The sequence below is a fragment of the Anarhichas minor genome, unplaced genomic scaffold (genome assembly GCF_050575085.1).
Source record: "Anarhichas minor isolate MPS153535 unplaced genomic scaffold, ASM5057508v1 ptg000026l, whole genome shotgun sequence".
Lineage (NCBI taxonomy): Eukaryota > Metazoa > Chordata > Actinopteri > Perciformes > Anarhichadidae > Anarhichas > Anarhichas minor.
The window spans coordinates 17790311-17815865 of NW_027466472.1; the positions used below are offsets into that span (position 1 = coordinate 17790311).

Here is a 25555-nt window from a genome sequence, read left to right on the forward strand (position 1 = left end):
GGACTGTTCAGAAAATGAGAATAAAGTAACTAGATTATATCATGAATAATACATGGGAACGGTGCAGAACGACCAAAAATAGCTCCCGAAAAAATAAAGTGTATTTGTTGTTCAGACTACAATGTTTATACCGATATTCCTGGAATGCAACACATCAACACTTGTGCTCTTATCTTATGTCTGACGGCTGACCAAAAGTAAAAGATGAACGAATGAACAGCGAGTGAGAGCATGCCTAGACTCACTGTAGACCTGCAGGTGTCCTTTGAAAGCAGTGCCTCCTCTCGGATTCTCAGCTTTGCATTCGTAGGTTCCCGAGTCCTCCAGTTGAATGTTGGGAATTTCCAGCACAGCCTGGGACTTCCGAAGTCTTGCTTTTTTGGGGATGTTGCCATTGATCTTCCTCCATGTGATTGTTGGCACTGGACTGCGAGGAGAGAAGAGTGGGATTATATTCTCAACGGGACAGTGTAACATAAGAACATAAGAACAGGTTATGTATATATTACACCGTAATTATAATAATAAGAAGAATTGAAATTACTATATATTTTCATGTCCTTGATAGATTCTCTACCTAGGAAATTTAATTCACACCTTTTACAGATTTGAGTGAACTGTTACATGTTAAATTTCTGCATAATCCTCCATTAATTTATTCATTAGTTACCTGAGTTTTGGACATTAGTAAATTAAATACATTAATATTGGCTTTTGGACATTGTTAAGGGTATTTTCAAACTTTTTTCCTGACTACATAAGTAATTAAACCAATAACCATCAAGTTATTCAATAATAATAATTGTTATTTGTTTATTTGCCCAACAAGGGATATTTAAAAATGATAACGTCTAACTGTAACAAACATCGGCGATGTCCTGTAGCCTCCAGCACGATGAGTATTTCATGTTGGTTCTGCTCCACATGTAAACTGCTGACCTTCTGACCACTCGTGACAACTTTACTGTACCCGACGACACGCACATTAGAGCCGGGCTTCAGGGGGGACAAGGGACGAGATTCAACTCAGGCTATGAACAGCCAACGAGATTTTTTTTAGGATTGGTGTTCAAGCGATGTCATCCATCCCTGTTTATTCACGGCTTGCCCTATAGATCCGCGTGATAGATGACTTGCGTATGCAGAGAGAGAGACCATGCGCTCAGTATCAGCAGTGCTCGTGTATGACAACTAGATTTGACAGGTGTCTGAAAGATGGAAATGTGACACCATACAAACCTCCTGTGAACCCATCAATCATTTAATCGAGATGAAAATGTTACATCCCTGAGCTTTTTTATCCGCTCTAAATTCACAAGGACATTGAAGTGCTCTTGGCTGCAATGGACTCAAATTAGGATTCCGAGCATGTTCTGTGTTAAACAAAGCATTTCTTCTCAAAGAGTGTCTTTCATTTTGGACAGGAGTTTTCTGTCACGTTTTCTTCATTTCTTTAAGACTATTGGTTTCAACATTTTCTTTTGCTTTGTATTGTTGAATAGCTAACTCGTTACCTTACAGCATGCATTGAGGTTTCGTCACATCACCGAGGCTGTGAAGCGACACACTGAATTATAGTCAGTGGTTTCAAACGGACGTCAGTTATTGGAGCCCCACGTTTCTGCACATGAATTTGGGCACAAAGTCCGATCACTAAAAAGTGTCTCGATGCAAAGTTTGAGAGACGAAGCATGGCAGTTACTTAATGCAACATTTAGGATGATGTACGACATTCATAGAGAGTCACAGTCATTTATATTTATGTAACAAGCATTCCAGTTAATCCCTTACAAAGTATAATCCCCCCGTTTTAATTAGTCATACAGCAATCTAGTCAAATAGTGTCGAAAAATAAGTGGTTGTCATCATTAGTAACTCCCCTTCTGTAGACAGACAGAGTTGTTCTGATACCAGTAACACAAATGCCTCCGATACAGAATAAAATGCTGGGTTCGGGTATCGGTGAGGAGGATGCAAATCCAATCCAATGTCATGTTATCATTTCATACGTCAGCTCATGTACGCTACATAGGAACAACAAGTCTGTCACTGCCCGATCCGTTCTGCACGTGTACATCCTAGTACTACACACATGAGGTCAAACACTTGAGCAACCTTTTTTTCCCAGGAAAATGCTACATGGTGAACGACAACACTGTGTTGAAATCGGCATTAGGAGAGCTAGTTAATGTTAGCCGTTAGCAGCCGGTGGGATGGCTAAATAACAGCGCTAACTGCTAACGTTTACTGAGGTTGCATTGAGTTACATGATGCATTCAAGCTCTTATCAGTAAAAATTAGCATTGGGGCGTAAATTACAACAGTAAAATGTGTTCAACAGCTTGTAGAATTGTGTTTCTTGCATTAAACTTGAATACATATAGTTGTTTGAAGAGTTATATGTTATTATAGCAACACATGATATATATTAGAGAGAAAATGATGACCTGTTTACCTTCCTGTTTTTTTGTTGAAAATTATGTTTTTGTGAAAAATGCACAGGTATTGGATCGCCACTTGGTATCGACCGATGTGGTGTATCAAACACCAAATATCCTCCCAAATGCAGTATGGTTACCAGGGGCAACATCTGGGGCCTGAGGTAAAATCAAATATCTGCGGTCTAACGAGGGTCCATTTGTCAGGACTTGGCATTTTTATTTCAATGCCCCTGTGGGGTGTAAGAACCACATATGCCATCACCAGATTGAATCAGTACTCATGCATATGGCATGCGGCTGTTTTGGAGCCCTTCCTGATATGTTATTGATGGAGGATTTAGCAAGAGACCTTTTGCTCCAAATAAACTCTCGACCAGCCGCAGAACAGAGCAAATCTATAGAGACCTCGAGGGGCTGGAACATGAGGGTGTATCTGTGGCAGGGTTTCTGTTCGGAGGCTGAATAATGAACACCGGGCCAGTACGTGTCCACAGTCACTAAGTTCAGAAAGCAGAACCTCTGCCTGTCAGTGTCTTCTGTAGCAAACTGCTGGCACCGACTCCTGAACTCAGAAGCTGAGGACATGTCCATTTTATCAGAGAGTGTGCACACTGAGTATTTCATACCCTAACAACGTGAGTGTGCTACACACCAGAGTTTATGTAAGGTGTTTTCAATTTACGAATGTGCCCATAGGCACGCTGTTAATTAGCATTCCACACAACTGCTGTGCCCTCATCTTGTTCTATAATAAAGGTTGAAAATGAAATATAATACCAAAATATAGAGGGGAATTGGTTTGCCTCAGATCATTACAATCTGGATGTTATTCCAGCATTTAGCTCATTTGCTAAGCTCTCAATGTTTTAGTGCCTCTGGGAAATGCTACACGACTTCATAAGGAGAATCTAAAGCCACATTCCACCTGTATTATATGAGCTAAAAATGTCTCTGAAAAACATTAACCATCGTACCAGGAGTATGGAATGTGTTGTCAAGAGACACTCTATGTTACTGCTGACGATGTGGTCTTTGTGGTGCAGCATTGCTCAAAGAGGAACGTAACTGCGAGTGTTTTCAAGAGTTTGATTCCCTCTGGGGTCACTGAAGCTAAAAGTATATCCACTCCTCTCAGGCAATTTTGATGAAAGCCTCCACCACATATTGTATTTTAAGTGGAAATGAGTGGGAGAATGTGTAACCCATCTAATGTACAAGGCCTTTTGAACTACATACTCCAATATCCCCTGAAATGAAAGCAGCTAAAAGCACTGCACTTCCCAGAGTGCCTTGGAAATCCGACTGTGAATCCAAAAGTTTTCAATTGAATTAGTGTTGTTTGAAAATCTATAGGTAGCACATCACATCTCTTTTAATCTTTAAATGATTAGAGATGCTATTATTAGAATGTATATGGCTATTATTTCATCCTTTGTTTTGTTATGTATCATGTCAGTCGCTGTACATCACCTTGTTTACTGAGGCTTTTCCAGGTGTTTTCTGATATTATCATTGTCGTACCACCTGTAAAGTCACTGCTGTTTTGTTTATGAACAAATTAAAAAATTATTAAAATGCCGAAAATCATTCATGGCGATTATCCTGGTAATCTTTTATTTAAAAAAAATCGGGCTGAACAATAACTGTTTTGCATCAGCAAATAATCAAACCAACATGTAAATGAGAACACCGCATATTATTTCAATTAACGAAGACATAAAAGATGTGTTCCCCCAAATTGGAAAGTGCTAATGAAGCTCCTATTTCAAACAAGGGTTATTGTTCTACAGTGAATCCACTTTCTCTCACACACACACACACACACACACACACACACACACACACACACACACACACACACACACACACACACACACACACACACACACACACACACACACACACACACACACACACACACACACACACACACACACACACACACACACACACACACACACACGCAAGTCACGATGGCAAACTATTGGACTATTTCATCGGTATCGTCTCACTGTTCTCTTTGCCCTTGACTGTGGCCTACAAAGTAGTGTCACTGGTAAATATCACAACACACAATCATATCAAGGAGCTCTGGCATTCACACACAAAGAGCTGCTCTGCCCCGTCTCAGCTAGTGGTGCCATCATCAATATTGAACAACAGGAGAACAAAAGCCATTTCAACTTCATTTTCGGCGCTATATAAAGACTGGCATTTCTTAATAGGGAGGCATTGATAAATCATTCATCTCCACAGTATGTAAAAGGGTAAGTCACCACTATCACTGTCTGACTGAAAGCCATCACGCACAAATTGTTTCATTGATGGAAGCACAGAGCGAGGACTGTTCTGTACGAGCATCCACAAAAACTCCTGCTCAGCTTGATGGGAAATACTAAGAGGTGTGAGATTAAAATGCAGTGTCTATATATTTAGGAAAGGATTTACCATAATGTGGATAACTGATTGAAATCAAAGAAAACAATTATGAGGTTCTTAGTCATCTGCAGATTAGAGACTGTTTACACTGAAGATAGGAATCAGCAATGAATAATTATAAACAAAATGGAGTAGGGGTGATAAAAGATTATGTTGTACATTGAAAATGATCCCTTGTAATGTCAAACATCACTTCAACCTTGCTTTGGAGAACACATACACACACACACACACACACATATATGTGTGTAAATATATATATACACACACACACATATATATACACATATATATACATATATATATAAATACATATATACACATATATACTGTATACATACATATATATACATATATACACATACATACATATATAAATACATATACATACATATATATACACATACATATATAGATACATATACATACATATATATACACATATATATATAGATACATATATATATATATATATATATATATATAGATATATATATATATATATATATAGATACATACATATATATACACATATATATATAGATACATATACATACATATATACACACATATATATATATATATAGATATATATATATATATATATATAGATACATATACATACATATATACACACATATATATATATATATAGATATATATATATATATATATATAGATACATATACATACATATATACACACATATATATATATATATATATAGATACATATACATACACACATATATATATATATATAGATATATATATATATATATATATAGATACATATACATACATATATACACACATATATATATATATATATATAGATACATATACATACACACATATATATATATATATATATAGATACATATATATACACACATATATATATATATATATATAGATACATATACATACACACATATATATATATATATATATAGATACATATACATACACACATATATATATATATATAGATATAGATATATATATATATATAGATATAGATATATATATATATATATATATAGATATATATATATATATAGATATAGATATATATATATATATATATATAGATATATATATATATATATATATATATATATATATATATATATATATATATATATATATATATATATATATATATATATATATATATATATATATATATATATATATATATATATATATATATACACAATGTTGTTATTCATTTTTTTGAATATATCTGTTTTCATGCAGTGGTTGTGTACACCATGGAGCCTGCATGCTAACTTTAGTAACTGTGGTAAGTGGTTTGGATTGAAGTCTCTGAGGACAAAAGTCTGTTTTCCCTCCTGGCAGAGAACTATTACCAATTTCATCACACCACAGATGTAACCTTGCCTTCCTACATTCACAACAGACCCTGAAAGCACCCAGGAAACACAGATACATTTGGGCTCTCAATTATGAGAACACATGGGTCCCTTGGGCGGAATTCCCTATTCAGTCCCCCCCCACCCCCACCCCCCACCTCTGCACTAACATGCCATAACAGCAGAGCTGCGGTGCTGCACTTTCTCTACACTCACTTAACATCCCGCCCGAAGACAAGATACGCCTGGTCCCCTTTCAGGTAATGGAATAATGCAATTTAAAGAAGAGGGAGAAACACAAGGAGCGTTATCAAAAGGATCGCTCAGCAACAGAGCATTATACTTTTCATGGTGATTAATATGATGCTGCAGCAATAAACAACATACCCATATTTGTGCAATATGTTCTTCCTTTACTTACTTCCCCAGAGCAAAGCACTCCAGCCTGACAGTGACTCCTCTGGCAGCCAGAACAGATGTAGGGAAATGCACTTCAATTTTGGGCTCATATTCACCCATGACACCTGGAAAAGGTTAGGAAAGAGGAATTGCAGACATTAGAACCAAGCAGATTGAAACGGCTACTTACCCCCCCCTCCCACCCTCCTTTTTCCCCATCATCATCTTTGTCTTTTCTTGCAGTGAGCTACACAGAGACTGGGTGCAGTGATTTGCCCCGGTATCTGTTTTTATGATAAGAAACTATTGAAGAAAAGAAAATCTAAATTTCTTGAGGAGTTCCTGATTCAAAAGGCCTCTCAAAGGATACCGAGGTGTGTTGAATCACGCAGTGTGCAAGTGCACATTATGCGCACCATCTGGCACATCCACCTTTGCTTTAAACACTGTTTATTAATAGGGCTAGTGATACTGATGTAGCCCAAATACAGAGCAACAATCATACGTTTTTTTGCTATACCAAAACAGATTTTTGAAATCTTTATGTAGTCAAAGACAGTTGGAAAATTCAGTCCTGATTCTGCATAGGCAGCATATCGCCATCTACGCGGTGTCACAAAAACAAACCATTAAGATGATGTACTAACGCGTACTCTCCAGTGACAACAGGGTGAAGTAGTGCATTGTCTCCAAGAATTAGTAAGCCACTCTACAAACACACTGTGAAGGACACAAGTGGTATCGTGTTATCGGTCTCGCTAAGTGCCGCTATGACTAACACCCCGGCTCCAAGTCACAGCCGGAGGACGTGTTTTTCTTTGTTTGTTCATCTGTACGTCCAGGTGGCCATTTATATGCATTTACATCCAACGATGTGTCAGATCGGCATCGAGCTCATTTGGAGTAACAAAGGAAAAACACCTTCATCTGGGGTCTAATTACTATTATCGGTCTTATTAAATGGGAGTTTGCCGACATGAATATTGCATGAGCTTTTTACTCTTTACAAAAGAATGTTGAATGTACACACAACCATTGCACGTGAGCGCCGCCGATGAACTGACACGCTGCTAACCCCGGGCACCTTTCTGAATACCCAGCAAAACACAGCGGACCACATCCAGTGCTCGGCCACGTGATCAGCAAGACAAATGGCCGGCATGACATTTGAGAAACCATAATTACACCTCCTACATGTACCTGACACTTTTTATGTGATAAAATGAATGCAGCAGAGAAGGAGTGGGGTTACTGAATTGTGGCCCACTATGCATGGTAAAGGAGTTTTATGTTATTTGTTCCAAAGAACTTTTCAATTTCAATCTCATTCTCAACATTTATAGCTCCAAAGCAGCCTTTCGCATATAATGAATTTGCAATATTTCATGGGCTCAATCCACAGTATATCGAATATCGTATTCAGTCTCGGCGGCTGGACCTGATGGAATTGAAAGAAATAATGTCTCGGTGTGCTAAAACATTAACAGCCCTCATTTGAAGTGTGGCTTTATATTTTATGCTCCGGTTTTATTTATTAATCACATAAAAACTATATTTTTTTCTGTTGTGCTTTGTTCTTCTGCGAACCAATTCCAAAGTAAAAAGCCTATCCTGAAACTTACTGGGACTGCAAGCTGATAGCATTGAAAAAGTGTTTTATTTGCTCTCTGATCCAGTAATACACCGGTGTTAATAGAACACATACACATACAGTACATATCTCGGTAAATAGCTTTTGTATGTTTTTGTCTTATTAAAAATTTTGACCTGAAAAAAATCAAGTCCTCATGCATTAGTGAAATTGTAATAGTCTACTACAGTAACAACTCCCTCTTGGTCCAGCCTATTCCTGGATAGTCTGCCTAATCGTAATTGGATTGTCTCACCCCTACTGCTGAGCTCATTGAGGAAGTTGCCCTACAGGCATTGATCCTCCATCTGCACCGCGGTAGCAATGTGGCCATGCTTTACACGAGGAACATGACTAACAATACACAAAATGTTGTAATATAGCAGACAAACTCTGATAATGTGACGGTAAATATTGATTCATGTTGATCAGATTTATTAAAAACACATTTCCTCTTGAGGTTAAGGTAGAAAGTAGGCTAAATGTCCTGGCTTCATGTTCTCAATGAACACAATACATTCAAAATAAAAATGTTTGGTGTAGTACAGAAAACATGCCCATATGGAGATGAGATGTGCCTGAGAACATTATGTTGCACAGATATCACTGTTGATGTGGAGTGACAACATTTCTTATAACATTAATAACACGAGTACTGCAGTCCAACTGGAGGCGTTACCATTTACCTGTATGTAAAACAATGGTTAAAAGCACAATATGCATTTTTTTTGTGGCAACAAACATTTAAAGAATATTTACATTCAGAGTGATTGAAGAGTTTTAGTTATAAATAGAGAATTCACTTGGTATAGTGCTGTAAATAAATCTTTAAAACAACTCTATTAAATGAACTGTCAATCAGCTGGAGAACAACAGCAGTTTGTTTTAACTGACACTTTCCATTAAAATAAGTTTAAAATAAAAAAAAAGTGCCTACAAAAGCAATGTGTCTTCTTAGCGTAGACTGTATGTAAGAAGAAGATGTAGTCACTGTGACGTCACCCATTGGTTTGTGGACTGGGTTTTTGAAGCCTCGAGTTCGACCTTTGGCCGTCATCATGTTGGTTTTTTTAAACCAGAAGTGACACGAGAGGTTGGACAACCGAATGCTGAATAAGACATTTTTAGGCGACTGAAAATCAATTAACTTTCATGAAAACACAGTGTGAAAGGGTTAAAGGAAGGTAAAAAACACGGAGAACTCTCAGACCGGACAACACCGTGGTAGCGAACTGTGAACCACAACATAGCCCCGCCCTAAAGCATAGCCTGCTTTATGGTCTATTTGACTCTACATGGATCATAATTTACTAAATGAACATCATGCTGTGTTGAAGAAGACTTGAAACTAGCGATTGAGACCATAAACCCATGCTTACAATGTTCAATGCGGTAATGAAACAGGTGAGAAGTAGAGTCATTTTCTCATAGACTTCTATACAATCTGACTTCTTTTTACAACCAGCAGAGTCGCCCCCTGGTGGCCATTAGAAGAAATTCAAGTTTAAGACACTTTTCAGACCCGGAGGTTGCCGCTTGCTTCTTAGCAGTCGAATAAATATATAACAAACTAAATAAATGAATAATCAGAAATAGTGATAATTTTACTAAGATCTGGCATTTACAAACTACCTTATACAACAGTGAGCCGCATGCAAAGATTAAGTAACCCTGGTAGGTTACTCCTGCACGGTCAACCACGATGTACGATGTAAAACCTCTCGGAGGCTTGTGATCCTTTAATCAAAACATTATTATAACTGATATACAAAGGTAAAAGATGGATGACAAAATATGTCCAAAACTACAAGATGACATAATAGACTTTTTTAAATGTCTGTTTTTTTATTAACAGCAATTTCATTTTCCTGTAGAAGTTCTCATTAATAAACAAACAATCTACATGTGTTCTGATTCAGAGCCGTCCCTGCTATCCACGGTGATATTATGCGCTTGCTCATATTTAAACCAAGCAAATAAATCAAAGGGAGAGTGTTTCTGAGATGAACTGTATATCAGTTTAAAAACAGTGCATTAGTGCAGAGGTCAGTGCTCTGCTCAAGGTGGATTGCGCATTGACGATCAATGGCCTCCAGCAGGGCATAATGGAGCCCAGATGCTTGTTTTGATTAAGAGAGTCGGTGTCAGAGCTGACAGTGGTGAGCCGCACACAGATCCAGCTTCAACTGTCTACTGTGTAATAATATCTCACTTTTTACCGAGGCACAGATTGCAGCGCCTGATTGGTCGGACTCCAATGACTGTGGGGTGCACACGGCGCGGGGACGTTTGGGTGTCTGCTGGGAGTTGTGCCAATGCAATTTTCGGCATTTCAGAACCCCAAATTCACAATATAGAAGCCCGCTGAACATCATGTGATTTGCAGGGCGAGAGATGCCAGGGCTTTTCTTTGGCATAATGGACCTACAGCTGTGGGGATTCGATTTGGATGTGCTGTGTTGCAGGTGAGAGGGCTGTCCTCCAGACCCGGTATCGTAGCCACATTATGGATGGACATCGCAATATGGATGCTCCTCTTCCATCACTCCTCCTTACAAAAATGAACCAGAAAAAAAACAGCCATGAGCCACAATAAAGCGCTGACAGCAGACTGACCGCGTGCCCCTCTGACTGTATTTTACATCTCAGTTAATGAGAGACACAAACCAAATTAGCATGGTTATGTGCTAAGTATTATGTATGTCCCCGGGGGCCATTTCATACAAGGTTATGCAAATACAGCGTAGGGATCTTGCTGGAAGGGGTGTGATTCTTAAGAGGCCGATTCGTGTTGCAACATTTGGAACAAACCTGGTTTCCGAGGCAGAGAGGGCCTTTCACAGCTTCACTGGGGATGTACTCTCAGTGGCTCTTTGAAAACCTTGACAATGATGGGCACCTGTGTGAAGTGATGGATGTCACTCTCTGTGTAGTCGGCCGTAAAAAAAAAGCCCGTAGGTTGAAATCCACACCTGAATCCAGCAAACAGCTCCGCGGCACTACTCCTGAGAGGCTAGTATAAAAGAGGCGAATCCCAACCACAGCAAGGGCCATTGATTCAGTTAATTTTATGCTGGAAAATGATTTCCCTGACGGCCAGTTTCACCGAAGCACATTGTGAGCGAAGAAGGCTCCCAACACCAATGTTAAAGCATTGCTCACTATCTATTTACAGTGTGTGTATGGAATTCCTGACGCCCTCCGCAAACCCGAGGGCTCAGCGGAAAGCAGGAGGACCGAGCCACTTTTATTAACCAAGCTCATCTGAACAATTTTTTTTTATCCAAACGATGATACAATAAAATGCACCAGCAGAGAATAAAATATGCTTTTAGATTTTCATCTGCGCTAAACAAGTTCAGGTGGAGGAAGCGCTGTAATAGATGTAAAAATATAAAAATAAATGTTAGACTTAAAAATGAACAGAGGGAGGACTGGGATATTTTCTGCATGGTTTATCCAATGAACTCCATTAGATTTCTCTGCCTGGGGCACTTATACAAATCAGGGACTGTTGTGTGTGTGTGTGAGAGGTGCTATGAATGCTGAGAGCCTCACCGTCGGTTTTCAGCGTGAGTGGCGTCGGAGGGCTCAGGACCCTCGCGTTCGTCACCGCGTTCTTCACCAGACAGATGTAGCTTCCTACGTCAGAGGGCTGCACCTTGGAGATGTACAGGTTGCCTGTGTCCTGGGAGATGAAGCGACGACTGTCCTCGGCCACGAATGAGGGGAACTCATTGAACACCCAGCTGTAGATGATCTCTGTGGAAGCGCGTAGCACAGAACGTACCGATTAGAAACATGCAGAACCTCTCTTTGTGTTTTTGGTTCGTAAACCAATAAAATCAGTTTTAAATCAATAAAATCATTCATTAAATCCGTATTTGGTGACAAATTATTCATCTGTTTAGTAAGCGGCCGTGTAATAAGCGGGATAATGTACAGCCGGTGGGTTGTTATTGTGGAATGAACCCCTTCAGGGTGATTCCAGACCCCTCCGCTTCACGTCCTGCCCGCCCTGTTAGGGTTCATTCTTCGGTAACGACCGGCTCGCTGTACATCCCTTACTAACTAGTAACTATAGCGCGCACTTGGCACCGTCATAAAAGCGTGCACTGGTGCTTATGTAACGCCACTGTGCAGAATACTACATGTATTCAACTTTGACTGATTGAGTTTGTGGCAATTCATGCAAATAATTACTGAAGCACCCCAAAGGATGTTCTGGTCTCACTGCACCCGAGAGCAAAGATGTGACGTGTTGAGTAGTGCTCTGCTCTGAACTACAGTTAGGGTTAGTCACTTACATTCAGGTAGAACGCTGTATATACCGGGTCAACTGAGGAACAGCAAACTCCAAGGCAGATATTAACCGGCGATAATTTACCATTGATGATGCCACCACTGTTAATCACAGCTCAAAACTAATGAATAATAATCCAAAGAAGTAATTAGTGTGGGATTTGTACAATAACAAAGGATCGGGTGCTCGTCAGCATAAAATGACTGTCTATATGAAGTCTAGAAAAATATTACAGAGGCCCCTTAAGGTGAATAAAATAATTACACAGGGCCTTAACGAGCCGGCTATTAGCAGCGAGGTTATTGTACTTAATTGGTGATACAATCAGAAAGGTAAAACTGGAGAATGATAGGCTGTGTGTGTAACTATTATATAATCTGACCAAAAAAAGATAAGAAAGGACCTTTTCTGACTTTACAGCTAATGATTTCTGACAGATTATTAAGGTCTCTGCATGGAAGTTGAATGGTTTGTATTTTCTTCATGAATAACTGTGTGTGATGGTGTTGAATATCAACTCCTGATCCCTGGTAGACGGAACAGCTGTGCTTCTGTATTTAGTATTCCTCACTGTGCATGCTGTTACACAAATTAAGTTGGTCAAAAAGGAAAGAAATACGGAGCTGCTGAGAAGGAAATGTTATTTTTTGGGGGTGTTTTTCAGAAAAAAAGAGGTCGTCAATAGTCGGCCAAGTGACCTTGATGAAATGGATGGATTCAATATGACTGTGATGAACATAGAGCAGACCTTGACAGCATTGCTTTGTGCTTATCATGAATAGTCCTACAGTACACAAACACATCCATCATAACAACGAAGACGAATATCAAACTCAGGGACAATCTATTCAATATCGATTAACAGTATTTTGATTGTGCATCCATAATAGTCTGTTTTCGGCTACATCTCCTTTAGACTATCAATGTCCTCTTTGTTAATAATGAATAACTGCTGTTGTCAAAGACGCTCAGATCTGAAATGCAGCGCTTCATGTGAGCTCAAAGTGCTGCAAATAAGGCCGACAACGGAATCAAAAAGAGGACACTTTTGTCAACAGATTAATTTGCAAGCTCGGCATCGTTTGTTTAATCTACTGAGAGGGCTCCTTGATAACGAGAGGGCAGAGACACGCAGTTGGGATCCAGATTGTCGGCTACGACACAAACTGGACCAACTGTACGACGCCGGAGATCCAAAAGGTTTTATCAAATAAACTTTAGCTTCCTAAAAGTACTACTTACCAAAGACACATAAAAAGTGGTCACCAGCGCTCAAAGCCATGAAATGGAAAACAATAAACATTTCACATCTCGGCAATTCCAAATTATTTTCACTCACAAGACCGATCTAATTTAAGTGCCATTTTAATGTCTTTGAATCCTCCCACAACCAATCTAACCCAAACATTGTTTAACGCTCCCCATACGTCGTGACTATCAAGTGTGACGCGGTCCGACTCACCGAGGCAGTCATCAGACGGGCAAGTTTTTTAGGGCGGTGCCATTTTTTTTTTTTTTGTTTTAATCATTTCTGCTGTCGGAGATCATTTTTCATTTCATGTCAGCACTGCTGAAAAAATAAATTACAATCTCACCTGTATCGTGTGTTCTGAGCATACGCTGTGATCATGAAAAATAAGCATCACAATAACGGCTCGACGGCCTGTTGAGGCGGAGCTGCCATTTAACAACGTTCTAACAGTGTAGTATGATTGTCATAACACCACTGTTTGTATAGATGAATATACACACAACTAAACAGTAAAGCTGTACATGCTAAGAGGATTTCTTCTCGTAGTTTTAGTTGAGGGGCCTTTTTCACTTGTAAACAATAAACATTATTAGCCACGTTGCCTTATCAAGGACCTTGTATCCCACAGTGGTTACGCTTTAAATACATTTCTTACAAAACCTTCGATGGAGATTCTTTTAAAAGTCACGATGTTAATACCTGGCAGTAATAATTAATGTACTTCAGTTCTTGTGTGTCTGATTTTTTACATCTTTTCTTAATTGTTTCCCTGATTTGACAACCTCCTCACAATGTGACACCTCACTACCGGGTTTCACCACACTAGGCTTCTCATTTTGAGTTTTTTGTTTTGATGATCTCATTGTTCTCTTTCAGCGGTTGAGTGACTATTTATATGACATATTCTGTATTGATCCAGTCGCTCAATCTAATGGAAGCAATGTAACACAATGGTCTTACAGTTTTTCATCATGACTCAAACCGTGGTCAATTTTAACAGCTTACAGCAGCAAGACTGTAACCAACCTTAAATGACAGAAAATCACTATTTCCATTATACTGATCTCAGTCCACCGCATCATCTGCAGTGTTTGATTGTAATTCTATGTCACTCACTCGTTCAACCGTTGAGGGGAAAGCGTCGGTTGGGGTGGACTAATAAAAGCATGCATGTTCTGTCGCTTGACCTGTAAATGCAGCGAGAACAATGATTGATGGAGAACTCTAAAGATGAGAATCATCTGCACCACACTTACCTCTGTCAATCATTGAGCTTCATTAATCATAAATGATCTTTTACTATCAGCTTATCCATCGCCGACTCTCTGGTTGCTATCATGTCATTCAAAATGGCCTCCAGAAGCGGGAGCTGAAGAGTACTTAGCAAACATACCCACGGGTGCAGTGCAGCGGTGCGACGGAGCAGATGCAAACAAAGCCCCCGGTGATTCATGGCTCACATAAGAGCTTACATTAGAGGACATGCAGAGAGGGATAGTCGCGGTGCGCCGCCTATGCTCCGCCTATGTGGAATAATTGTCTGTGTAACATTTATTTTCGCTTCTAATGATCCAGCAAATTTGATCTCTGAGAACCCGAGCGCTCCGGCTCTGTCGTCGCCATAACTTATCGCACTCGTCGTTTGAGCGGGATGGATGGATGGAGAGCAGAACGGACGCGTGCAAAGTCTAACCGTCAAAATACAACGCGATAAATAAATGTATAATAAAAGCAATAACTCAGCTTGGCACAGTAATAACAATATTACTCATTGTCATAGGATTCGTGATGAATAGTGATTACACTGAAGGTCTAACCTCTTACCTGGTGAATGAGGCGGAGGAGTACACATGAGCACCACACCTTGGCCTTCACGCACGGAAACCCCGCCCCTGGTCTTCCCACTGAAGGCGCCGAGATCTGGAACAGCACGCAAAGATCACACAGTTATGATACATAGTAGAGGTAGTAGATGACACACACACATTATAAATATACTGTATATAGGTAAAGATGGACGACATGACAGCGCCCTTATAGAATGCTATAAAAGGGGGTGTGGTGTCATGATTGACATCTGTGATTGACAGCGGCTCAGTCAAGAGTCTGTTTAATAGACCATGTGTCAATTTGATCACAGATGTATTTATTGAGATATTGTGGGTAGTTGTGTCTTTCTAGCCCAACAGCCACCTTGGTGCTAAGCTAGCAGCTAGGTGGCTCATGCTATCCGTAGACTGTATAAAATGTCTGTGACATCACTCATAGGTTTCAAAGGAGCCGTTGTAAAGCTCAAAGTCCTCCGGCCGATGCCTTCTTGGTCGTGACGACGCACAGCCTAACTCCTGAGAGTAGACAGCTAGCATTTAGCGCCACTCAAAGCAGCCACGCCCTCAATTATGCCGAACTTTTAACCCTCAATGTAACTTAACGTGTTAGTTAAATAGAATTCACCCCACAGACATTTGTCATGAACGGGGGACGTTATCTTTAGAGAACAAAACCGTTTAATGTTTCAGGCTATAAACGTGTTTATTTCTGCTGTAAAGTTGGGTGTTTGAACATGGGAGTCTATGGGGAGCTGTGGCTTTGCTCAGCTCGTTATTGGCTGGGGCGGCTGAGTGGGCGGAACCTCCATACTGCAGCTTTAGCCCCCGAATCACCAGATGGCAGCTCCTGCATCTGGGATATTTCGGCTTTACTTTTGTACAGGAGACGTGTGGTCCATCTATATATATATATAGATGTATGTGTATAAATATATGTATATATATGTATATATATATATATATATATTAAAAAGCATTTGACATATATCATGTAAAATTGTCCAATAGGAACAAAAAGTTGTCCTTCTTTGAACTGGTGTCTAAGTGTAAAAAGAGAATTATTGCTGACTGATCTTTTATTCAGATAACATTTGCAAAGCTGCCATGCTGTTTGGAAAAATGATTTTTAACTGATCCATGGAATTCTATGGTCCAGAATTGACTACATTGAATCATAATTAAATTCATGATAGATGAATCGTTAGATGAAACCATCTGTCATATAATATCACTTTTTCTTAACCCAGCTCCTTTTGAACGTGCTGATGTGGTAGTTTTTGTTTTCACCTAGTTGTTTTTTTCCATGGCAGTAGAACAAAGCAGGTTTAATCTGAAATCCCAGAAGTGCAGCCTTCAAGACCCCGGTATCGCCCGCTTCATTTCTAGTTGAAGCAATGCCAAAGTGTGGAAATAAAGCGACAGGCTGCTGACCCAGGGCGGGTCTCTGTGTCTCCAACACTTTCACTTCATCACTTTGAGAGGCAGTGTTGTTTACCATCACACTGTTGGATAATTATTCCTCCGAGGGGCTTGTGAAACGTGCTTTTATTTTAAATTTCTGTCACGCATAATAATGATCATGGCTTTCATCACAGTCAATTTACTGTCAAAGAGTATTTCCTTATTTTTCTAAACATCCGTGCGGTCCTATATTTCTGTTCTGGTAACCGCACTTTTAAGAAACTTTCTAGTTCAAAAGAAAAAAAAAAAAGATTAAAAGTAATTATTGAAAAATTAACAAGAAAAAAGGTTCATTTGAACCATTTCAAAAAAATGGTAAAAAGAAATAACTCAACCTTGTGAAAAAGGAAGAGTAAATATTTCATGTGCTTCACTGCACTTCTTCAGCGGAATAAACCAGGAGAGTAGCTCGTCGTTAAAACTGGATTTGCAGCATTCATTCCTCACCACAGATCAATCTGCCAGGCTGACCACTTCCTGTGCTTAAAAGCTGCCGTTTCCACATTGAAACGCTAACATTTCTCAAATGCACAGTGTTAGCCCTCTCTTTGCCCCAAATGTTCAAAATGAGTAATTTCTTTACCTTAAATTGATTTCCCCACATGTTGGCCTGTCAATATAGAGTGAGGTGCCTCCATTCAAACTGGATGCTGCTGGCTGGTCCACATTGTAATGTGTTTGGATATTGGACCCTGACTTGCATTCTTGGACTGCTATCCTAGCGATACTCAGCCCCATCATCTCGGTGCATTGGCTAGTGCTGATATATTTGTATAGAGACGGAGAGCCGCCGACTGTCACCGGGTTCACTATTATTCACCGGCGGCTGTCACCACCATGTCATCTCTGTCGCTGCCACTACCTCATTTTTCTTATTCATTTGTGGATCAATGTTGGCTACTGTAGCTTTAATTCGCAAATAGACGAAAGGCTACGAGTGAGTATATACTTGAATAAATCGCTCAAAGACAGAAACACCAGCTGTCTGAGGACGACTGACCAAGTGTTCTTACATCCAACTGCTGAAGTACAACAACGCGGCTGATGTACTTTGCAGCAAACAGCTGTGAGTTTGTGTGTTTCTGTACTTATTCCGTCCCCTTCAATTATTCAGCCCGGGCTACATGTTGTGGAAACACGAGTCTTCTTAGAAGGCTCGCCTTATTTAATAAATATTGATGCATTTCCATGTCGCTGCTCTATATAACCAACTGCTATAGAGCGCGATAACAATTCAACGGTACGGTACATCCAGTTTAAGAGCCCACACTTACACGTAATAGGGGACGTCTTTCCTGGGAAACATTTTCGGGCACATGGGAAATTACACATTTTGCATTTCAGGCAGCTGCAATACTGGTAGTTTGGAATAAATAAGTCATGGTTAGCATGAGCAATAACAACCACGATGACAGAAAAAACAACAAAAAGACAACATGGACCTCCAGTGCTGAGGGATTATCGAGTGAGTACAACGGTGAAGCCCCACAACAATGACCACTACACATGGGAATGTGAAAAACAAATAAAAGTCCAAGTGGATGTTCCACTCTATCAAAAATAAGACTTATTCAATGTCTTATTTCTGTCTTAAATGAAGCAGTCATATGTTAGGGAACCAGGAGTAGAGGCTTTCTGACCTATCATTTCAATTTGCAAACTACAGTTATGTAAGTGAGTCAATATTAATGACTTTACAATCATGTGAAAACGGCATGGTCATTATCCAGACATGCAGGGATGAAAATTGCAGGGAGCACAGGAGCAGGTGCTCGATGCAAATGACTTATTTCAAGATCAGTATGGATTCAATTAATGGGCATTAAATACAGATCATGCCACATTTGTAGAGCATTTCAGAGGCGCGCGTGTGTGTGTTTGTGTGTGTGTGCGTCTTCCAATGCTCAAATCAAAGCATCCCATTAATTTCATTACTACTGTACTGCTCGGAGTGGCTCGATACCTGAGCCACAGCCAGACTCACGTCTGCAGAGAGAGAGAGAGAAGTCTTTGGGGAGAGAGATCAGAGGCCTCCTCTCTGCCTGCTGCCTTCAAAGTCCCGGCTGAAAAACAGCCCAAGTGTGAGTTCAGCGGCTCAGGATTTCAAAACAAAGTGAGAGAAAAAAAGGCATCCTACTGAAACATGGAGTACGCAGGCCAGTGGATAGAATACATAGAGCCTCGGTTGAACCTTTTGCTCGTGCACTCGGGTCGGTCCGCTCCACCTCTCCCCCGACTCTCTGCATGAGACGGGGCTGTGTTCGGTTTGACAGCTTGACTTCACAACCCTCTGGACGAGAGGATACAGGCGAGTGATGCAACAGGGACGGGACTTTGACCAGTGCCCAAAACTTACTAAACAATTGTGAGATTTGTTTTTTCCCCAGCTCTACCAACGTTCAAATTTTAACTTCAAAACTCAAAATTCTTTCCAACAGTATGCAGACACAGAACAGTGAAAATATTAGAACCCCCCCCCCCCCCCCCCCCCCAAGGAAGAATCTGACCTGAAACCTGCTAAATGTGAGATGCAGATCCCTATGAATTAGCCCTGCTGTGTGTACGTGACGTCTTAACGTCCATGAACACAACTCAAGTAAGTTAATTATTCTACAACATATAAGAGCATATAATTACTTCTTTAAAACACTCCGCTCACGAGGGAGAGAACCGCCCGTGTGCATCATTAAAGCAGCTGACTTCTGTGCCGATGCGAGAAACAACGGGAAGAGCCGACATGAAAAAGGGAGGAAAAAGTTGAGCTCCACGCTGAGTGATAAATGGCCGCCATTTGTTATGCTGAGAGAGAGAGGGAGCGTTCTGCATCCTAATGTGTGCTGCGGGGCACCTCTCTTTATTTCTGTGGCTCGCCTTTTGAAGAGCCACACTTGAAAGAAATGTAGACCGAGTGCGAGGCTATTACACGTGGAATATTTGCGCCGCACACAGCTGACGAAACAAATGTGTCACCTCGTGCACGAAGCAGCCATGGATAGAAGGAAAAGAAAGGCTCTCATGTCAAGTTCAAGTAAAGCTTATTTAGGAAATATATATAATTTGTCTTTTAATTAATAATGTGTAATACTGAAAAAATAAAACAGTGCATCTATCTGCATATATATATATATATATATATCTCCTCTAAATGCATATTTGCTATATTCATACTAACAGCATGTAAACTATGTCCACAAATGGATCCGTCTTCTTTGACAGTGTGATGATGGTATGTTCCACCATTACACAAAGAATCATTAATTGCCCCAAACTATCCTCCGACTCTCTCTTCACATCCCAACACAACAACCGCTGGTAAGATGCCAGGTTTGTTGCTGACTCAATAGTACGACTGAGATAGCCACACATGTTTATTCAGCGAGTGATATTTCCCTCCGGGCCACAGAAAATGTGCTACTGTGCCGCTCTGCGAGGAAATGATGCGATCTGGCAACAGAGCGGAATATTAATGATATAATTTTATAGCCGATTATAGGCCATTTCTGCTGTAATACCTTGAACTCGGCGCAGCCCGTCTGGGCTGCATCTTTCCACATTACGCCGTGTCACGCTTCCCCCCCAACAACTTTATACTAACTGGCCTGTCTCTTATCAGAAATAGAAAAATCCAATTTTGTGCAAAAGTGGCTCGGGTGAAGCTGTTGTGCGACGAATAAAAAGGCCATTGTGTCATCTGACGCACCTGCCAATCAACCAAACATGGCCCCGAACATTCCTTCTGCTTCAGCCTTCACATGCGTTCAGACTTCAAGACTAAAATGATGCCACGGCACATTAGATGAATTAACTACAGAGACAACAAGAACTGATTTGGATTTGAAAAGACAGTTTTGGTTTATAATATATTTCAAAATATTCAGATGCTACACTAAAATACTTGAGTGCTCAGCAGTGGTTGCTACTGGAAAGGAAGGTTATTACTTCCAATGTGATGTCATTCTTTATAAAAACTTGGTTTGAGCTCTAATCCTTTAATTAAAAGAAAACAGAACAAATAAATCAATGCTACAGTACAATTCTGGGAAGCCATTTGCAATATATGACACATCCGTAATTCACTAAGCTTTGTTATCTCTGCCAGGCACGAGAGGAGATTATGTGTTTGTCTGTCTGTCTGTCTGTCTGTCCATGGCTAATCTTAAAGCAATACTAGATCCATCAGTCTAATATTGTTTGTGCTCATTCGGGACTGCATGCTCAAGCATCTCTCGTGGTCAAGCGAACAACTGCTTCAACTGCTTCAGGCACAAAACACTTCAGGTCGCGGTAAGGCCCATGAGACACGATCCTGTTAGGAGCAGACAGCTGCATAGCTTCAAATGAGAGCGTGAGACCTACGGTGAAAACATATACGTCTGATATGCTTGTGGTCTAGACGGGGGAATTAGACAATTGCGGATGGCATTAATTTAATAAAACATCACAAGAGTGGTGGTTGCAGACGCCGCTGGAGGAGATGTGCACTCTACTGAGTGCACCTTTCTAGTTGTAAGTCCAGCAGGATGCAGTCGCCTTCGTCCAACAGATAAAGAAGCGAAGCGTACCTACAGAAATGCACACTTCGACAAATTCACAATGAATAAGGTGCATTGCAAAACACCACACTGAGTGTGGCGCTGCCCCTGTCTAGGCGCTAAAAGATGAAAAAAAAGAAAAGGCTCAATTCTTATTTTTTCGTACAGATTTGACACTCGGGTGGAGCGAGGGGGTGGAAAAGATCTGGACAGTTAAGAGGACAGATAAGTGTACGTGTTGAAGACGCAGCTTCTGTCCCTCATAAATTATTTTTTGAAGCGCTAGCTGTGCTTTACCATCTGGGCATTTCTGCCTGCCAGTGCAGTCTGCCTTATATTTAATTTATGTCTTCTTCTGTTTTTTTGTTTGTTTTCTTTATCACATTGAAATACATGAAACTCTGTGAAGGGAAAAAACTAAATAAAAGAGCAAAAAACAAACAAAAACTTCTGTTGGCCTGAAGGGAAAAGAGCTTTTATACTGTATATATATATATATATATATATATATATATATATATATATAAACTCCATTTCACTTTTCTGTTTCCATAGTTTCAGGCTGATCTATCCATTTGTTTCTAAAGTCATTCCTGTAATGACTGTGAGTCCCGGTAACAACGCATGAGGGTATGTATGTACTCTACCTTCAAGCAACATTTTAGAGAGTGAGGCCGGTAAGCTCCCTGTAGACATGTCAATAACGCAATTATGGTCATTGCTCCTGAGGAAACTGTGGAGAATAGCAACAAAGCATTTCCCTCTGAGCACAGCGCCCCTGGCCTCCCTCCTCTTAGCCTGTGATGACGCTCTGGAGTTGGGCCAGGGGATTACTGGGGGAAGGAATGTGCTTTTTTTGCTCTCATTTACCATTGAGACGTGGCATTTGAGGGCACATACCGTGTTAGCGGTGCAACTCAACAGTATCAGATGGAGCCGGTGGGAACTGAACCCAGCAACGAAAACCTTACTGTAGACAGCGTGGTGTTTATTTACCCCTGGAACCAAACAGGTTTATTTTAACTCGCAGAGACACAGAGCTTGCAGCTAATTATTTGCTTCATATGAAAGCCGTGATCTTCTTCCCCCCTAAAGGCCTTTACACACCGGCGGCGTGACGAATAAACAACACGAAGATGCAAAATACTCGAATATTTTGCATAAAATCTATCCATACTGGCAGAGATGCGATTTGGAGAAGTTGCAACAATTTTCTAAATAACAAGGTTTGAACAGGCAGAGAACCAACTACCAGGATCCTATTGACCCAGAGCAGCATCACTCAGTCTGTCTGATTTATATTGTTATACTGTACAGCCTGAGCTACTGTGAGCTATATTATTGAGTTTCCTCTTAGAAAGATGTTCTGAGTGAATTTAAGTTCTCTCTGGTAAACGGTTATGCAGCGGATATGTCTAGGGCTTTTATTGTGAGAGGTAAGAACAGAAGAAGTGGACTGACTCAAATGTACATTTTTCTAAAACATAGACATACAGAGGTACTGTGTAGTAGAGTATATCAAATATAACATTCGGCCTTGTGTACGAATGTTTGTATAAAACTAATTGAAGTCTACTCACATGCAAACTGCAGAAGAGCTTCTCGACCCAGGACGGTCCCGAAGCCGTTCCCTGCTTTGCACTGGTACTTCCCATAGTCGCTGCTCTCACTTGCGTTGGTAATAATTAAGTTCCCATCAATGAAGCTGTAGCGGTAGTCTGCTTCTGCGTCCACTTCTGTCCCGTTGATGTACCAACTGAAAAAAAGAGATTTTAATACATTTGTGATGAATGACACGCTAATGAGCTGTGAAAGTAGGACCGCAATTATGTCGCACCTGTATGTGGGCGGCGGATTCCCCCGAGCCTGGCAGTGCATCACCACTTTCTTTTCATCAGAGTCCAAAGGAAAAACAACGTCGCCTGGCTCATGGATGAAAACAGGCCCGAACTCTTCGCTTTCTACGAGGGAAAGAAGGAAAGATAAAGACAAGGGTGATTGCATTTATCACATCGTGAGTGCCACTCAGTTTTAACATCCAATTACTTTTTCTATTATTCCCCAGTTTGGTTAGTACAAGTTCATAGTCCCCCCCCCAGCCCCCGAAACCTCTATTATAGGAAACAAGAGAAAAGGAAGATGTGCAGCTCCATAGCGAGATGGAATTATAAACAACTAAAACTAGCATGACATCCAGCAGCAGACAGCAGTTTTTCTCTGACAGGTGATAGCACCGTTGTGATATAGTGGATAACTGATCTGGTTGCTCAACATTTGGGAAACCATTCTAGGAATCGTCAAAGCCAGAGTGTTTTTCGCCGAGGAAGCCCGGAGGCTGTTGTACTTCCGCCAGAGAAATAATAACTTCTCATGTTCGGAGTGAAACAGTTAACCTGGTCAGACGTGATTCCGTTAAGCTCAACCTCAACGCTATATCCTCCAATAACTTTTACATCTTTTGGACTCTCTGTTGTCTGCCTTGAGGTGCCAAGTGATGAGCGAACACTGCTGTGACCGTGAGTCCTAACACACTGAGCAGTAATAGTTCCTGGCCAGGTTTGGGTGTGAACGCAGCTGCCGTCTCTGACGCTCGTTTCCCACGATGACCCCGATTCACATTTCACAATAAAGCGCATATGTTCAAACAGTAAAACGATAGTAACTAAGTACCGTTAGTAAGATCACGTTTGTACGTTTGATTCAACTATTTATCATCTTTTCTCTTTCATATATTTCCATTCTTTTAAAGAATAATTTGACCACCCTACCGATGAAAATAGCCATTTTTCAAAGAGGAAATGTTACAACAACCCAATCTTTCCTTTGTTTGTCAGGCATTCTCGTCAGCATTGTGTCCTATCCTCCCAATAGTCTGTGGCGGGCCTCTGTTTGTTATATAACAAGCTCTACAAGCAAAATTACAAGACATAAAACCACACGCCTGTGGTCAAAAATGCCATTTGGGACTCAGACGTTGGTGAATTCTGGGCAGCTTCTGTAAGAAGTTCTTATCTTTTGTTATTAATATTGCATTACTCACAGCGTTTATGACATAGCAGAGTAAAGGTAACACAAAAGTAATTTGACATTTGAGTGATTATCGATGATCTGTCATTTAAGGCACAGAGTGCAATCTGCCATCAGTCGTGTCATATGTAGTGTGCAAAGGGAGTGCGCTGCCACACTTTGGTTGTTTTAGTGGCTGGAAGGGGACGGAGCACCTTGGGTTTAAACGTCTTTATTTTGTTTAAAATTGAATTTGAGAGCAGCGGATACAGAAATGCTTTTTGTAAAATGAGGGCACACTAATAAAACGGCAGATATCAAACGTTACTAGTGTTGCCTCGTTATTTTGGTTTGACATGAACATGTGGTTTGCTGCTCTAGAAACAGAGATGTTCTTGCAGTGTAACTGGTTGTTTGAGCCGTGACTCCTTATAGTTTTATGAATATGGCTCACAGTCAAACACGTTTGGCCACCGCTGCTTTACAATTATCAATAAGACAGAAAAAACACTACTTTAGACCTCACAGTACCGCAGTTGAGATGAGTCAAGCTCGTAGGTCCAAGGCAAGATTAAAGAACCAAATTAATTAAATTAAATTAAATGTCTTTACTGCCTGCCGAGCAATCATTTTTGAAGTCGCTAATTGACGCAGACACAGGATGTGTTGCAGAATTTTGTAATAGCATTACTATCATGGGCATAGTATTTATGTTTTTGCAGTAACTTGCTTACATACGTACAATTTGTGACATGGTATTTAATACCAACAGCACAAGTATGACTTGTTTCATAAGCTGCTATTGATTTAAAGTGCTTCTCATGTAAGATTTGAACTCTCCCCGGCACAAATGCGTCCACGTATTCATACATTTTCTGCTTCACA

General features: G+C 40.3%; 1 protein-coding gene across 1 annotated transcript in view; it reads right to left on the reverse strand.

Moving 5' to 3' along the window:
- The window catches only part of cntn5 (contactin 5), a 70301-nt gene that overhangs the window by 28662 nt on the left and 16084 nt on the right, over positions 1 to 25555 (reverse strand). Inside the window, exons 4-9 of the mRNA XM_076100699.1 lie at positions 23502 to 23625; positions 23245 to 23420; positions 15667 to 15762; positions 11846 to 12049; positions 6680 to 6782; positions 246 to 427 (exon numbers count right to left, since the gene is read on the reverse strand). Coding sequence (XP_075956814.1) covers positions 246 to 427; positions 6680 to 6782; positions 11846 to 12049; positions 15667 to 15762; positions 23245 to 23420; positions 23502 to 23625 — 885 coding nt within the window. The remainder of the gene's footprint in view (positions 1 to 245; positions 428 to 6679; positions 6783 to 11845; positions 12050 to 15666; positions 15763 to 23244; positions 23421 to 23501; positions 23626 to 25555) is intronic.